At 41.3% G+C, this 17,145-nt stretch overlaps 1 protein-coding gene across 1 annotated transcript in view; it reads right to left on the bottom strand.

Annotated features, from left to right (window-relative positions):
- Positions 1-10,326: 10,326 nt before the first annotated feature.
- The window catches only part of LOC107111387 (alpha-1,6-mannosylglycoprotein 6-beta-N-acetylglucosaminyltransferase A-like), a gene marked incomplete at its 5' end in the record, with an annotated part of 28,047 nt that continues 21,228 nt past the window's right edge, over positions 10,327-17,145 (bottom strand). Inside the window, 2 exons of the mRNA XM_015412353.1 lie at positions 10,327-10,525; positions 15,641-15,798. Of these exons, the coding sequence (XP_015267839.1) occupies positions 10,327-10,525; positions 15,641-15,798 (357 nt within the window). The remainder of the gene's footprint in view (positions 10,526-15,640; positions 15,799-17,145) is intronic.

Below are 17,145 nucleotides of genomic sequence, written 5' to 3'. Positions count from 1 at the left end.
CCACTTCAGATGAGTCATCAAGTGACAGCATGTGTATTTTTCATATCACACCATATCTTGTTACGAGTCTTGTTTTTCTTTTTAAAAGCCTTATGTATTAAATGCCCTTGGCATTATCCAATCCTGCATGGTCATAGCATGCACTTTATTTCATATAGTAGTTAGGGGTGTGCGTTTGGCATAAACCGAGCTGAAAAAATATCCCAAAAATACCTTACTGGCATTTTTTGGGGGGGATATTTTTTAAGCTGGTTACTGAATGGGGCCCAATTTCAGCTATTCAAAATGGCCAAGCCCCCAAAATCCTGAAAATATTCAGGATTTTCCAGGCTGCTGGATAGCTGAACTTAAAGGTCATTTAAAGCTGTTACTTTGTAGTGAGTTCACCTGGAAGATGTTTAAAGGGCTCATAGTCCCTTTAAATGCCTTCCTGCTGCGCTCTTGCTGAACTCGCTGCTTGGAGGTGTTTAAAAGGACTGTGAGCCGTTTAAATGCCTTTGGACTTTCGTGGCTTGCAGAAAGCATTTAAAAGGACTGCAATCCCTTTAAACATGTTTTCCCCTTCTTTGAAAGCAATGGAGGATGGGGGCACCTTCTTTGGGGACCCACAGAATTGGACACCTTGATTCAATCTTCTTTAAATTTGGGGGGGGGGTTGAGGAGAGGCATTAGAAGCTATGCTGCAAATTTGATGCCCCAGATACCTTTGGATTGACTCTCCATTATAGCCTATGGGAACCATTGACTCTAATGGTTCCCATAAGGTATAATGGAGCAAAAAACAAAACAAAAATGGCTTTCCTGAATTACAGGTATTGGGATTTGGGAAATACCAATACCTAATACCATCATCAATTATTTCACATGTCACGGTTAACAGGGGGTCAGTATTGATATATGGATTATAGACACTGCATTTGTTGTTCCTACATAGATTCATGAAGTTGTAATTCACTCTTCCACCTTTATGTTTCAGGGATGCAAAGCTCAGGGTGTGAAACTACCATCCATCAAGCACTTCAGTAGTTGCCAAACAATTCAACCAGCTGGTATATGTGCAGAGACGCTAATGTAAACTCATATTTAAGTTCTTACATATATTGCTTGCGCATAGATTTGCTGCCCTTTGTGCCCAGAGGCACACTCATTACTTCCTTGTGCTGTGATCCTATGGGGCATGTAAATATTCCATCCACATGGGTGAGGCTAATGTTTTTTTATACCACAAGAATAATGTTGTATTGGTCTATCTGGTAAATCCCTCAAAAAGAGACACTTGACAGTGGAGAGACTTTTTCAATCAAAAACAAATTGATTTGTGGTCCTTTTGCTGTAAAACTTTATTTAAGTCTAAGTAAAAAAAATTATAATCTTATGAGGAATGACTGAAAAGTATCCAAGTTTCCAGTACTTTTGATATGGAGCTCTGACCTATAAAACGTAACACAATTGAATAGTGTGAAATTATTCATTTCTGTTCAAGGACAGGGAAGAGACAGAACACAACTGAGTCACACAGAAAAAATTTATTGAAAAATAACATTTTCCCTAGTTTTCCCTAGAACAGCGAAAACAACACATTTCTCTGCCATTAAAATACACATTCAGACATTTATACCTTGGTTTTCCCCATGTTATTAAAATTCTAATTTGACAGTTATATTATCTGTGAATCAAACTGCTTGAACAAAATACAGTGGAACACAATTTAAGAAATAAAAACTTCAAGGAAAATGAAAGCTGTGCTTTTGAAAACTAATGAAGCTAGTATTTAATATGGATATTTAAATGCACGTTACGTGGCTGATACTTCTAGAACTGGGAAGGCAAGGTTCCATCTCCTCTCCTCCCTACCGGACAGCAGTTGGTTTTCTCAAAAGATGCCTTCTCCAACATATTTTCATGGTAAAATTGCAGAGATGACCCGCTCAATCTTTTATTTTTCATTAATGCTTTCATCACCCTTGGAAGTGCTTTTACAACTTGTTTTTGGAGACAGCACTCAATTGCAGCAATCCAGAACAGTATGTGGGCAGTCCCGACTCATAAAAAAAGAGGCTAACACAGCACCAGGATTGCCAACTCTTCTGCCACTGAACACAACACAAACTGCAAGAAGGAACTGCATTTCATCATGGAACCTTACTGGCTGCAAGCTTAAGGTGCCTCCCAGTTAGAGCTTGAGATTCTAAGAACCCATGAGGCCCCCTTTACATGTATTTACCACGGTGCTCTGTTTCATTGTACTAAACCTCAAGTGACATTCCACCTAAGATACATTACAGGTACAAACATGACAAAAGACAGAATTGTGTGGGTGGAAGTCTTTACATCTTGCCCCATCTAAATTTGAGTATATGTCATGGCATCCGTGCTGGAGCAGGTATGTAGAAGATGGGTCAAAGGCTCATGTGAAGGAATTATTTTGAAATTCTGAAATACGTCATTTCCCTGTGCTGTATCATAAACTCCTTTTGAACTCCTCCTCACTTTTCAAATGTAGTGGGGCCATGGGGGAATGGGGAAGGAAGCTATAGTGGGGGGCAGTCTAAATCCTCCTTGGATTACTAAAACTAATTTTATAGTCCTCTGGAACCCAGCCAACTTGCGTTTGCTGAATCCACACTCCTGCAAGCAGAGGTATGCTAGTCTCTACACTTCTGCCACTTCCCAGCACACTACCAGGACCAACAAGAGCTGTGCTGGTCAGCTAACAGCCATTAGTAATCTCCTCCTCTAGGCTTTTCCTTCCCTTTTCATTTTAGCATTTGTGTGACAGGAAAATGCTGCTGCATGGGTACAGACACTACAGTACTATAAATACACTGCATCAGTACTATAAATACACTGCATCTGTAGCAGTGTACTGAGGTGCAGCCTATGAACAATTTTCAATAGAAGAAATTCATTTTCATAATCTTTATTCTAGCACAGGCCAGATCAAACTTCAGTCCAATCATGATTTGCCAAGAAGCCTCACTTTGGAATGCAACCAAGATTAAAAGTAGTTCTTGTATCTTCAAGTATATATTAACACCCAAGAAATTAACATTGTAAATATAAAACGACATGGCATGTATGTTAAATAGCATTGTGCAGTATTCTGATGAGCACTCAAGTAGGAGATTATACCAAGATACATCAATCTTGTATATACTGCATATATCTATAACATAGTATTCTCTCTCTCTCATTAAATATACACACACTTAAAAAAAACATTTTCAGTACAGAATGGTCTGACCTTACTAACAGTTACAAGTCATTTATCATACGACCATTTAGGATCAAAATGCTCTAAGCACGCAAATGTTTCCAGCCAATTAAAATGGAGGGGGGAAAGTACTGACTTTCGATTTCGAGTTTACAATAATATCAAAACACAAAGCTTCCATGACCCAGTGCAGAAACCCTGCAACCAAAATGAACTAGAACTAAAGCTAGATTCAAGTCCAGTAGCACCCTCGAGATCAACAAGAATTTTGAGGCACAAGCTTTTGAAAACCAAAGCTCTGTTTGCCAGCTGCAGTTCAAGAAACAAATCCCAGCTACAAGGTTGATGCAGTCAAACCCGGATGTCAGGTGGATTTTGGAAGTTCCAGCCAGGTTCCAAGCTTTTTATGTCCTAGCAAAAATGTGAATTTGCAACTCGCACATCTGATGTACGGTCTATTTTTTAAAAGCAGATGGGCGAGAGTTTAAAACAGTAACACACAGGAGAGTTGGATCCAAAGGCTCCCTCCTGTTAGGTAAGTCTTCGTCCCGAAGGAAGACATGCTTAGCATGAAAGCATCTTTGCATCTAATGGACTTTAGAACTAAAATTACTATCCCAGCCCCGTCTTAATTCTAGTTGTTAAAAAATTTAATCTTTAAACTCATGTGGGAAGTACAGAGGCTCTGCCTTTGACTGGCTATTCCACTTGGCTTTTGTAAGAAAGTACTTTCAGGAAGAGAAGACTGTTTCACAAATGACTTACATTGGCACGCTGGGGAAACTGGCCTGGCAAAACTGGGTTTTTTTTGGTAGCATTTCTTCCAGTGCTGCTGTATTAGGAGAGCTAGATTTAAGTAGTAGTAGATTTTTTGTCAGATACAAGTAGGGAGCTTTGACTCTCAGAACCTTCTACCCTGAAAATCTTGTTGGTCTCCAAGGTGGTACTGGACTTGAATCGAGCTCTTTTAGCGCTTCTACTGCAGACCAAGATGGCTACCCTCTGGAGCTACATTAGAAAGGAATTCTGAAGTTTTGGGATGGCCTTCACATGTCTCTATACACTGCCGCTGTTCAGTAACAAAAGTCAATCAAGTAATACTCATTTTAACAGACCAACAGTACAATACTATGAAGAATGAATTGAATAATTACTCGATTGCACTGTTATTCACCTAATATATGCACACTAGTAGTGTGGGTAGTTGCTACCGGTCTCCCATTTCCCAAAAACCATCTGATACAAATAAAATTTACCACTAAAGCTCTCAATATGCCTACAGACAATAGGAACATCTACTCTTTATCTATTCTGTGAGAATGGTTATGGACAACTGGATTATGATAAGAGAAAAATGATTAAACTTAATCCTGTATGCTTTGTAACGAATGTGTTAACACTAGATAATAGCATGCATGAAGTTTAAGTTAAACCAGTTTTATATCACTGGTGCAATGCCCTAACTGTGACCAATACCACAACATTGTGTAAGTAGTGGATATGCCATAGTTTTATGGGCATGATAACACTTTCTGTACAGCACTATGGATAGCTTTTTATAATCATAACCTCAGTTGCAAGTACATTTGTAGGATGAGAAAAAGGTCAAAAAGTGCCACAGTTAACCCCCCCACCAAGCTACTTAAAAGTATTGGGCTTTTTATAATCATAACCTCAGTTGCAAGAACATTTGTAGGATGAAAAAAGGTGAAAAAGTGCCACAGTTAACTCCCCCCCCCACCAAGCTACTTAAAGTATTGAATGTGTTTAATCATAGTAAGAAAGGGTCTTGTGACACCTTAATTAATTTATTGTGCCATGACTTTTTGAAAGCCTGAGCCCACTTTGTCAGATACATATGTTACGACTGAATGTATCTTATTCTGCAACACATTTGTTTAGTTTTGGAGAAGTCACAAGACTCTTTGGGTCCTAGCTGCAGCATACTAACATGGCCTCTCCTCTGGAATAATACTTAATCATACACTTCATTTTTCTTGTATTGGAATATAACTAATTTTCTCAGTATTCCACCTTAGTATGTGTATATGAGCGTTTGAATTCTTAAAATAGCTAGAAACAGGAAACAAAAAATCTACCAGATGTATCATGATGGTGACCCCAATGAGTTCTCTGTTCCATATTCATAAACATTAAATACATTTAACATACTGCCTATTTACATAGTATAAAATCCTCCATGCAGAGACAGGAACATGTGGACTGATATGACTGTGTTCATGGATGATATTTCTTGGAAGCAATGTCTGTGACTACTTCAAATATTTATGATCATCACCAGAGATGCACTGAAGTTTACTCCCAAAATACTTCTATACTTTTAACAATATATGCTATAGGACCTGGCCCTCATGCCAAACACTAAAGTAGCAAAATAGGATCATCCACAGACAAGGAAGCTGTTTCTTCCTCCAAGAAAAAGTCACATGAGAACGGAATACACTCTAGAAGGCATAGAATGTTGATGGCAACACAAACAAAGGAAAGAACATGGGGGAGGAGAAATTAACCACTGCAAACCCTTCAAATGCTGGAGGGGAACATTGTGGGGGGTGAGAGAAATTACTCAAAACCTTGCCTTAAGTGCCATAAACAATTAAATCACCTCAACTACATAGTGGACCTGGTCCTACAACAGTGGTCTGACTATTGCAAAAACATAACAGATGAGAACAGCTGTAAGAACTAAATATGTGGGCTCAAGTAGGGCAAATGAATGGGAACAACACATCCTGAGAAGAAGAAAAACACAGATTTTTATTGTCCTTGGAGCAACAGGACAATATAAGTGAGAGGAATAGGAGGAACCTTGCACTAAAGTTCTGAGCAGTTGGTGAAGGTCCTATTTTATCAAGCTAAAAATATAAACAGCTTCCTTTCATTCTAGGTCTTATAAGCACAGCAACAAACCATACCACTTCCATAAGCATGAGACAACTGTAGTCTCCCTCCTGCAATAAGTATATGGTATTTTGATACAAAACTTAATATTAATGGGCAGCATTCTGTTGACCTGTTGGAGAATGTTCTTTGTTTCTTAGCAGCTTTGTTAATCCTTAATTGAAAATAATTCAGAATGTATAAAACTAATATTTGCATAAAGTATTAATTAATCCTCAAATCAGTGTTCCATTATAGTTGTTCAGGCATTGTCCACATCCCAAAACACAATTATTAAAAAAAATTAAAAAGGCACACAAATATTATTAGCAGAATGTGTTGTGACATTGTCGTGCAAACACCAAAACTTTCCCCAACACAATTGCTTCTACAAACTACAAAAAGAGAAACCATAACAAAACTATGTGAAATAACCCAAGGAATATCTATTTACAGATGTGCAAATCAACTTGCATATATGAAATCAATGAGGTTTTTATTGGCATTTATAAACAGTGTATTCAATCTTTACCTTTCAAAGGTAAGCCATTTAAAAGTTTGAAAATATAAATTATGTAAATGCTTTTCTCAAGTTTTGGTAATTTCATGGAACAAGATTACTGAAGATACCAGATCACAAAGAAACAAAAACACCATGAAAAATAAAGGAGTTTTTGATTTATCAAGACATATTGCTCCTGGTGACTAGCATATTTCCATTTTTTTAAATTGAATTGAGATCCATGAATTCAAACCCAGGGTATCTTAAACCAAAAATTTGCCAAAAGATTATAGCAGGAAAGATAAGCAATTCCACTTGTTCTCTTAGAACCTCTCAAAAGCCTCAAGTGAAATATCTGGTCCCAGCATTTATTCTTTAAGGGAAATAGACAGGTGAGGAAGGCAGGGTGCCACCCACGTCTAAAACATTACACAGTTTTAATGATTTACACCATGAAAACAAAACCATCCACTTGCAAAACAGATGATGTCACCTAGGTTTATTGACTGAATTCAGACCTAATAAAAACCTTGATTTAATGCTATGGAAATCAGCCTCTGGCTCATACTCTCATTCCCGTCTTCTTCCACCTTGGAACAACAGTCTGTACGCAAGTTATATTTTGCTGATTTCCAGCATGGAAATCAGCCTCTGGCTCATACTCTCATACCCGTCTTCTTCCATCACAATGCCCACCTTGGAACAACAGTCTTTATGCAAGTTATATTTTGCTGAGATGTAACAGCAAACAGACAGAGAGGGAATTCTACTGTGCAACAGAAGAGGGAGCACATTAGCCCGAAGATCATTCAGAGTAATTCAAGCCATGGTTTGGCATTATGTCTACAGTGAGCCATTCACTGGCATTTTAATACAACTGTTCAAAAAACCCTGTGCTGACTGAAGCATGGTTAGTTGAAACTTGAGACAGCATTCCATCCAAACCTCCACTGTAAACAAATACTGCGTTTGCCATAAGGCAAACATACAAATTCCGCTCTCTCTCATGATCAGAAATGTATTATTGTTAGAAAATGTTGCACCAACCCAGCACTGAAATAAAGGGAATGAAAGGTTTCATCCTATTCTCAATGAAATAATAAGATTTCTACAGAAGGACAAAGACGTTGTGAGTTCTACCATCCTATTCTGTTGTCACTCATTTTTATACCACCAGTAGCAATTAAACACTTTTTTTTTGCCAGCATTGAAAAAAAGAGTCAGTATATTGCAACTAATTAACAAATCTACAAATGAATGAAGGATAAGCACATCCATGTCTCCCCCAGTGGGAAAGACTTATATTACTGGTCAGTAAATAGGACAGCATTAACAAACAAGCAAAACCTTCTCCTTGCTTTGGGGTGTATTCTGATGTAGTATTTCCTTCTGTGAAGCAATGCAAATAGACTTATACCTGCGAAACAAATGCTATATTAGAATACAAAATCCACGGTAATGTTGAAAGAAAGTTCTTCAAGTAAGAGCCTGGTTCAAACTTCCCTGCAAAATTTATGTCAGCTTTGGATTCTCTACTGTGGAGAAGAAACATTACAATGGAGTTGAACGTCCACTACTAAGGAAAACTGATGTGTATATATTAAAACCATATTTACAGCACAGATATTTCCTCATGTTTTTACTGCTGAAACAAGCAGGAGTGTTTTGTGGACTGCCAGCCTGAATTTACTGATGTCTTGTTCCTCATCATAGACACTGAATAAAAACAAATAGTCAAGTCACCAGCAGCAAGTGCGAGGCTCCTTGAGAATGGATATTTTAGTAGGGTGGTCCCTGTTGCTGTCATGTTGCCCTTGTAAGCAACTCTGGGAAGAAACAGCCTGAGAAGACAACACACACAGATGGAGAGATTCCAAGTGTAAATATTGCAGAAAACTGACCAGACGTTTCCTCATACCAGAAGGCAAGGCAGTGAATCCTAACATGGAGTGTGGGGAAAGTTGCATTTTCCTCCCATCGTACTGGTTTTTTTTAAATCCACACCATTTATTGATATGCCTACTGCATAATATCTGAAAAAGGATCCTTTATCTTTCAGTTTCTATTAAAAGTTCATCATCACAATACTTAATAAAATAGGTATTGATTTTGCAAGTGCAATATTTACAAAATGAAAAGCAACTGAAATAAAAGGTAATATTTTAAGAAATTGAACGTTGGGACTTTTTTCCTTTCCTTTGCTTAAAGGAACCCCTTATCTTGAAAATTTGTTAGAGACTAATGTTTTGCCTTATGGTCTTTGGTATGTCAAAAGATAGGTTAGTGCTCCTCACAGAAAATAATGAGTACCAAATAATGAATTAAGAGAGATTACAAAAGAACAGAAATGAGTCTCTTTTCCACTAGAAATCACTCTCAGATGCAATGTTCAAAAAAGCCCACTTTTTTCCAACCTCTGGTGGCATTCAGATCTAGCTGCAAAAGATGAAACATTCATTATCTACTAATATAATTCTCCCCCAGTCATAAATAGTGCATTTAAGATGCCAGTTGTGCTGCAAAAACATTTTTTAAAAATAAAAGTTACTATACATTTTTTTTTCCAAAAAAGGAAGAGCTGACCTCCTTTCTGCAGGCAAAATCTGCTTAACAGATTTTGATTAACTGAAACTTTAAATACAATGGGCTGCCTCCCCACACTTTGCTTTTGTTAAGTACAAAAAAGTGACCCACACACACTCATAAGCATTTTGTGTTTGTGTGTCCAACATGACATTATAACAACCACTGGATGTCCGGGAAGTCCACTCTCCTACCATACATTCTGTCATGACTGCTTTCTTTATACTTTCACCTTCCAATCACCTTTTCAGTGCCTTACAGAAAAGTCAGGATAATATTGCTCCAAGGACACCACTTCTCTCTGAACATTATCACACTTATTTCTGCATACCATTCTGTGACCGAAGGGTGGTGGGGGGAGAAAAGGAGTGCAGCGATGATTCTAGGCAGAACCAGCAAACCATTTACAATATATATTTACCTGGGCATTTAAGCCCTGATGAATGCCACAATTATAATCTATTATCAAGCCAAAAGGATTTGTCAGTCCAGCAGCCACCATTCCTCCCAGTTCATGGTGCTATTGCTCAGGCATCTTGGGACAGCTGAGACGCTGTGGATGGTAATCTGCAAAATGTGAAGGGCAAGAGAGAAACCGGTAGCCGACTGGGTGATATTTTCAGGAGCTGGGTTACCTTGTTGTTTCAAGTTCATTGGGACAGCACCAGCACTGAAGGGTCAGCGAAACCAAAGGAACAGTGCACTTAGGATATGTACCAGTTTTTTCCTGCGCTGTCCAGTCTCTTCCAGACCTATTTTTTGTTCTTTTTGTAATTGAAATATTATTCAGAAAATTGCTAATTGAGTTGTTGGGTTAAAAAAATATATGCCCCAATGCATCCCAAGCTCCTGATTTCCTCTTACGAAGCGCTGAACTTCATTTGCCACTGCCTCTCTTAAGTGGATAAGAGAGTTCAATGACCTTTGCTAGGATTTCTCACTTAAGAAAAAATAGAAATCACTGATTTTTTAAAGTAGATAATCTGCCCCATCTTGGTACAGATTTCCGCTTTTCAACAGTTGTTCTGCCTGCAGCAAGTCAACTGGGCAAAGTGCAGGAAATGTCAGCAGTTCTTCTCCAAGCTACTTGCTTTCTTGTCCCATAATAAAGTTGTAGGAGTTGTTGCTATAGACAGTCTTTACAAAGTGCAACTTGTCCTTTAAGGTAGTCTCTACAAGGGCAGATCCTTTTGTGGTTTGGATGAGATCCTGCACAGCTGAACAGCAAGAGATCACCTTGGAAAACACAGTGTTTTTTCTTTTCATCAAAAGATGGGATAATGATATCATTTGCAGATTCAACTGTATGGCATTCAATGTTGTACCTGTAGAATAAAATTTTAAAAAATTACCCTGCAATCGAATAATCACTTCAAATAATCCAGGACACAGTAATCACTACTTCCAATTTACATTACAAATGCAGGTAAGATAACAGAGGGTTTACGGTGCAGCATCAGGTTTCACCAGATGGAAGGTAGACTATTCATATGGGTCATCTTTAAGTTCCCATTTAGTTCATGTATAAAAACTTACTCATGTCACCAAGTCAAGTCCCATTAGTTCCAAATTCCACAGTACCAAAGCAACACCAGTAATTTAAAAGGGAATTGCTTAGTGTTTACCGCTCCATTTATCTAGAAGTGACGCAGAATCCAGAAAATTAGATTAAACAGTTTTAAGAACTTATCAGCTAGATATAGGATGGTACAAGGTTCAAAATGAATCCGGATATTTGTGCTGTTAAGATAATGAAGATCTATCAGGCCCATAGCCAGAAATGGAGCAAATGAGTAGAGTGCTGGGCAGCCCATATTTTTTTTATTTATAGTATGCCTTTCTGACTGAGACTCAAGGCAGATGATATGCTGTAAAACAATGTAATTCTAGCAAATTGTATATACATTTAGTTTGAGTTAGTTCGACTGTTGTATTAGAGTGCTGGCTTTTTGCTGTGAATAAATCTTTACTTACTAGCAAATTGTGTGAGAGTTCTAATAAGCAATGCAATAAGATTAGGATTACAAACATTAATAAAGTAAAGAGTATCAGAGTACCAGTTTAGGAGTGAGGGGTGGGGAGATGGCCCCTGGGCTTGTTTGCCATGGAGCACTAGCTACATTTTTAAATTTAGTTTAAAGGAGCAGGCACAGCTTCCAGTCTTCACCTCTTAACTGACACCGGCCACTGCCCCGCGGCAGAATTCCTATTCCCTCTTTCCAGTTTGGGAGTGAGGGGTGGGGGAAAGCATCCCCTGGGCTTGGTTTGCTCCAACAGGAGCCCCTTCCCTCTCCTTCTTTCCTGTGGAAGAAAGAATTACTCCAGAGGGCCAGGCATCCTCTACAGGATCCTAACGTGAACCTGGAAGGAAGTATCTGGGCTGGCAATCGTTTTTACAGTGCACGGTGGTCCATTAACAGGTTTGGGGTTTTTTTTTTTTTGTTTTTGGAGGAAGGGCATGAAGCTCAAAGCGGAACTTCAGGTTACCTCTGATGCTGCTGGTTCTCTGGGATTTGGGGTTTATTTCCATGGGCATTGGTGCATGGAAGATTGGTTGCAGGACTGGATGACAGCAGGTTTGAACAGGGATCTCATTTTCCTGGAGTTTCCCCCCGTACTGATGGCTGTCTGGCTGTGGGGGAATGATTTGGCTAACAACATGTGTCATTTTTGGAGCAACAATTTGGCGGTAGTTCAAGGAAGACACTAGCAACTTCCGAGTGTGGAAGATGCTGGAGGGTTGGGTGCTTGAATCTGGTCAACAGACGGATGTCAGACGGCCTATTTCTCCTTCAGTCCTCAAAGGTCTACACAGGGTTTGGGTGGGAGTTTGCGCTTCCGCATTTGAGGCATGCCTTTTCCATGCAGCAGGCACTGGTGGCATTTTTTGGTGCCCTCTGAGAAAGTGAGCTGGTTGCGCAGCTTTGTAGGGATGCTTCTGGTCCAGCAGTGTTAGCCCAGGACCTTAGGTATCTCCCAGATACAGAGAACAGTTGCCCTGTCAAGAGACAGGCCTTTAAGAGACTTAAGTACTTGCATGAGTCAGTCAGTTAAGTTTTAGCTGGATGATGTTAGGAGGGCAGGTCAGCCAAACACAAACCACCTGCTATTAATTACAGGCTGCTGTAACTTCATGCAGCTGTTAGCGGTCAACATATTAGCCTAAGAGATCTTTGACAACTTCTGATCTAGATCGTCAGGTGTAGATCACTGACTGGTTTATCAATTAGTTTGACAGCTAAATGACTATTTAGGTGGGAGGCAGGCACATCAAAGGAGGCTACTCGTGGGTTGTTGCCACCAGTTGGTTGCCAGAGCCAGCGAGAGAGCTTTCAAGGCAAGAATGCTGCATCTGCTTGGAACAATTAAGGAGTGAAAAGCCAGGAGTCTTGCACGAGGATTCCATGCACTCTTCCAGGCAGAGCGTAAGGTAAGACGGATGGTGACCTTGACTAGAGTACTGTTGGGCCGGAAGGAGGAACACCTAATTCCTTGTCACCAGCTCTGCTCCTTGAACTACTGCTGCTTAGAGCTATCAGCTCAGGTCTAGTAACATAGATAGTGAGTTAGGTTTTATTTCTTTGTTTTGTCTTTGCACACTCTCTTTCCCCTTACCAGTGTGCTTTATCATTTTATTGCCTTTGTAATTTGGACTGAGTCACTAACCCAGGCACCACACTTAGACAACCAAACTTAATTGACAAACCCACAAAGGATTTTTCTATTGCTTCTACTGTGCTGGTTAGAATGACCCTGGTTTAAAGAGATACATCCTGGTGTCTCTGTGGCAGCCCTGAGAGTGGGTGGTAGCACTAAGACAGAAGAGCTGCCAGCTTCAGGGTGGGAAATTCCTGAAGATTGGGGGTGGAGCCTTGGGACAATGAGGTTTGGGGAGGGAAGCAACCTCAGCAGAGTATAATGGCATAGATTCCACCCTCCAAAACAGCCATTTTATCCAAGGAAACTGATCGTTATCATCTGGAGAGCAGTTGCAATTCTGGGTGATCTCCAGCCCTCACCTGGAGATTGACAAGGGTAGTTCTCATGGAGAAAATGGCTGGTTTGGAGGGTGGAGTCTATGGTATTATATCTGACTAATGTCCCTCCCCTCCTCAAACCTCCAGAAATTTCCCAACCTGGAGTTAGCAACCCTATCTCCTTCCCACCCAACAGCTAACCTACTTATTTGCAACTGTCTGTTTCCACCCCCCTCCCCCACAGCCTCTACCTAGGAAAACTACAGTCTTTCTCCACAGAGAGAAACAAAGCAGCTTACATTATTCTCTTCTCCTTTTTATCGGCACAACAACCTCGTGAGGTAGGTTAGGCTGAAAGTATGTGACTGGTCCAAAGCTACCTATTCAGTTTCCAGAGAAAGATGGGGATCTGAACCTGGGTGTTGCAGACCCTACTCTAAATATCTAACTGCTGCACTGCACTGGCTTCCATAGGGTGAATGCCAGGCCTTGTTAGATCATGCAAGTTATGTAGTATCAAGTCATCTAGAGGATGTTCTCAGGACTCCCCAGCTGCTTTGTCACTGCCACAGCCCCCAGGCTCTCCAGCAGCCCCCAGGTCCATTGTAGCCCCCAAAATTTCAAGCAGCCACCACTCAGTCCAGTGCAGCTCCCAGGCTGCAGCCCCTGGGCTCTGTGACAACTGCTGGCTGGAATGGCTCTCAGGCTGTTTTGTTGCTTCCATGCCCCCCGGGCTCTTTGGCAACTGCCGCTGCCGTCACCAGACCACCATGGCTTCCAGGATCAAACACATTGAAGAAAGAATGAAAGAGCATTCTCTGCACTTGTGCAGAGAATGCTCTTTCATACTTCTGTAGCTGGTTGGCTCAGACTGAACCAACTGAAATTGAATCCGACGAAGGTGGAGGTCCTGTGCCTGAGCCAGGGTGGCCCAAGGGTAGGAATCCTACTTCTGAGCTTCGATGGGGCGCCATTGGTGCCAGCGCCGGAGGTTAGGAGCTTGGGAGTGCTCCTGGATGCTTCACTAACAATGGAGGCCCAGGTAGCAGCCACTGCCAAATCAGCCTTTTACCACCTCGGCTGATTAGGCAGTTGGTTCCCTTCCTCAAATGCAATGACTTGGCGACAGTGATCCATGTGATGGTCACCTCGAGATTGGACTACTGTAACGCTGTCTACATGGGGCTGCCCTTGACCCAAATCCAGACGCTTACAGCTAGTGCGAAATGCTGCAGCCAGGCTTCTGATGGACCTCCCTATGCAGGAGCACATCCAGCCTGTGCTGAAAGCACTGCACTGGCTGCCGATGGCATACCGAATTCACTTACCTTTAAAGCCCTTTATGGTCAGGGGCCCACATATCTAAGGGAACACCTTGCCCCACACGTTCCCCAGAGAGCACTGAGCTCAGGGTCACAAAAACTATTGGCCTCCCAGGTCCTAAAGATGCCAGGCTGGCCACAACCAGGGCAAGGGCCTGGTACTGGTGGAATGAGCTCCCAGAAGAGATCAGGGCCCTCTAAACCTTTTACAGTTCCGCAGGGCCTGCAAGCTGCACCAAGTAACATCACATAACTGAGAAGTGACAGTGCCTTGGTCCTTGGCTTACCATCAACAGCCTGTTCTTTTGCCTAAATATAGAGACCAAGATGAGCCAACCCCCAATACAGATCATCTGATTACAACACTAGTATTGGCTCTGCCTTTGTACGTACCTGATCACTTACTAGCACTTTATGATAATGTAGAGTTTTATTATTTGTTTTAAGGTTGTATATAATTTGTTTAATCTCTTTATAAGCCGCCCTGAGCCTGCTCCGGTGGGGAGGGCGGGGTATAAATTGAATAAATGAATAAAGGTATTCACAAACTCTTTTGTTTCTCAGCAGTTTTCTGCACTGCATCCACAAGCATTCCCCACCCCCTTGTCCTCGCCTTCCATTGCTTTCTCAACTCTTCCTAGCATGAGCTGTGCCATGTTGAATCCCACAATATCCATCACCTCTGCTTTCATTGTCTCATGTTTTAAGAGGTTAATTATGTTTCTATACTTTGTGGAAGATTTCACCAAATGACTTTTACTCTTAGGAACAAAGTCCTTAAAGTACTTCATAACTAAATGGAAAACAATCTGTCTTCTCACTGGGAAGTCATCATGTTTCCCCAAAAACGCAGTAATGAAAACAGAAAAGCATAAAGAAATACTGACTTTACGGACCAATTTTTTAAAAAACTGACAAATTACTGACCAAGATGAAAAAACTGACTTTTACTGATTTCACTGACCATTTTCCACCCCTGTATGCAAGGGTCGGTGATAAAAGCATAATTGTTTTATATTGGGGTATTACTTACATCCTCGGTGAATATGTTTGCATTTGTTTTGTAGATTAATGAAAATGGTGTTTCAGAATATGCTAACATTCTCACTTGCTTTCTTGCTGCCTACACCTCAATACTTACTTGAGGAGGTCTTTGTCCTTGTTCAGGTGCTGGAAAAAGGAAGGCTCACAGATGAGCTGGTTTTCTTGACAAACCTGCTTACACGATTTCCCAGGGCCAGCGATTTTAACCTGGAGGGTGCTTAATGGGGGCCACATCACTTGTCCATGGCAAAAATCCTGCAAAAATACAGGGCATTTCATGACAGAAGAAACACTCGAATGATGCTTTTCCATTTAATATACTGCTGTCATTAGAAGCCTCATATAATCTAAAGGCAATTAAGTCCATGTTATTGGTGCAGATCCCAAAGCCACCCCTGCTCTAGACTGACCTTTGGCTAATCAATAAATTGGAGAAGGTACATGCTATTCTGCAAGCACACAAGGGGGAGCAGCTTTGGGGGGGAACTTCCTTTCCTTTGTTCCACACACTTACATCCTCGATGTAAGTCTGGGCTAACAAAGAAACAAGATGTAGAACTAGGCAGCTAGTTAGGATGTTATTTTTTCTTCCATTTAACTTGCACTTAGGGCCGGCTCCAGGGTTTTTTGTACTCTAGGTGAGACCACCTTCTGGCGCCCCCCCCGTGCACCCACCAATTATGGGGTTGCCAACCTCCAGGCAGGGCCTGGAGAGAAGGAAGTCCAGCTGCTGAGCGCGCGCCACACACACACAGAGTGGATCAGACTACCTCGGGAGGTGGTGGATGCTCCTGAATTCCAGGTATTTCCCAACCTGGAGCTGGCAACCGTGCACAGAAACTGTGTCCATTGTTTGCTTTGATGCGGAGAGAGTGTGCACGCTGTTGGGCTTGCTGAATGTCTCTAACCCGACCTAACCTAGTGGCCACCACTGCATCCAGTGATGGTGAGTTCTGCAGGTTACTGATGCCGCGGGAGAAGAAGCCTTTTCCAATCCTAATCCACTGCCAGTCAACTGCAGGGGGTGCCTCATCATCTCCCAGTCCTAAGGGGCCGGGGTGGATTCAAACACTGCTGCAAAAGATCTCCGCTGTGCATTGCACCTGATGTCAAGGGGATAGACTTTCCAATTTCCGGGGTGTGTGTGTGCTGGGGCTGGGCCAGAGGCATTGCTAAGTCATTAAAAGGACTGTGACCCAATGAATCCTTTTAAAGTTGAAAGCATGATATAAATGCAAAGGACTATTTGTAAGATTATCTGTAAGACACAAGACCAGGACGCATCTCACTTCTGGCAATCACTTGGAGCGACCCTATCACTCAGCTTCCAGAAAGCCCCACACACCCCACACTGGAATAAGAACATAATATCAGGCCATACCACATTGCAATAAAGCACCTACAACTGTATACAGAAATACTGAGCTTCCCTACCATTTGCCACAACTAGCCCACCACACAAGAAGAAGAAGAAAAGATAGGATTTACACCCTGCCCTTCACTACCCAAGGGAGTCTCAGAGCGGCTTACAAACTCCTTTCCCTTCCCCTCCCCACAACAGACACCCTGTGAGGTGGGTCGGGCTGAGAGAACTCTGACACA

This window comes from Gekko japonicus, unplaced genomic scaffold (genome assembly GCF_001447785.1).
Source record: "Gekko japonicus isolate JY-2015 unplaced genomic scaffold, Gekko_japonicus_V1.1 scaffold4305, whole genome shotgun sequence".
NCBI lineage: Eukaryota > Metazoa > Chordata > Lepidosauria > Squamata > Gekkonidae > Gekko > Gekko japonicus.
This window is presented reverse-complemented; position numbering and strand designations above follow the sequence as displayed.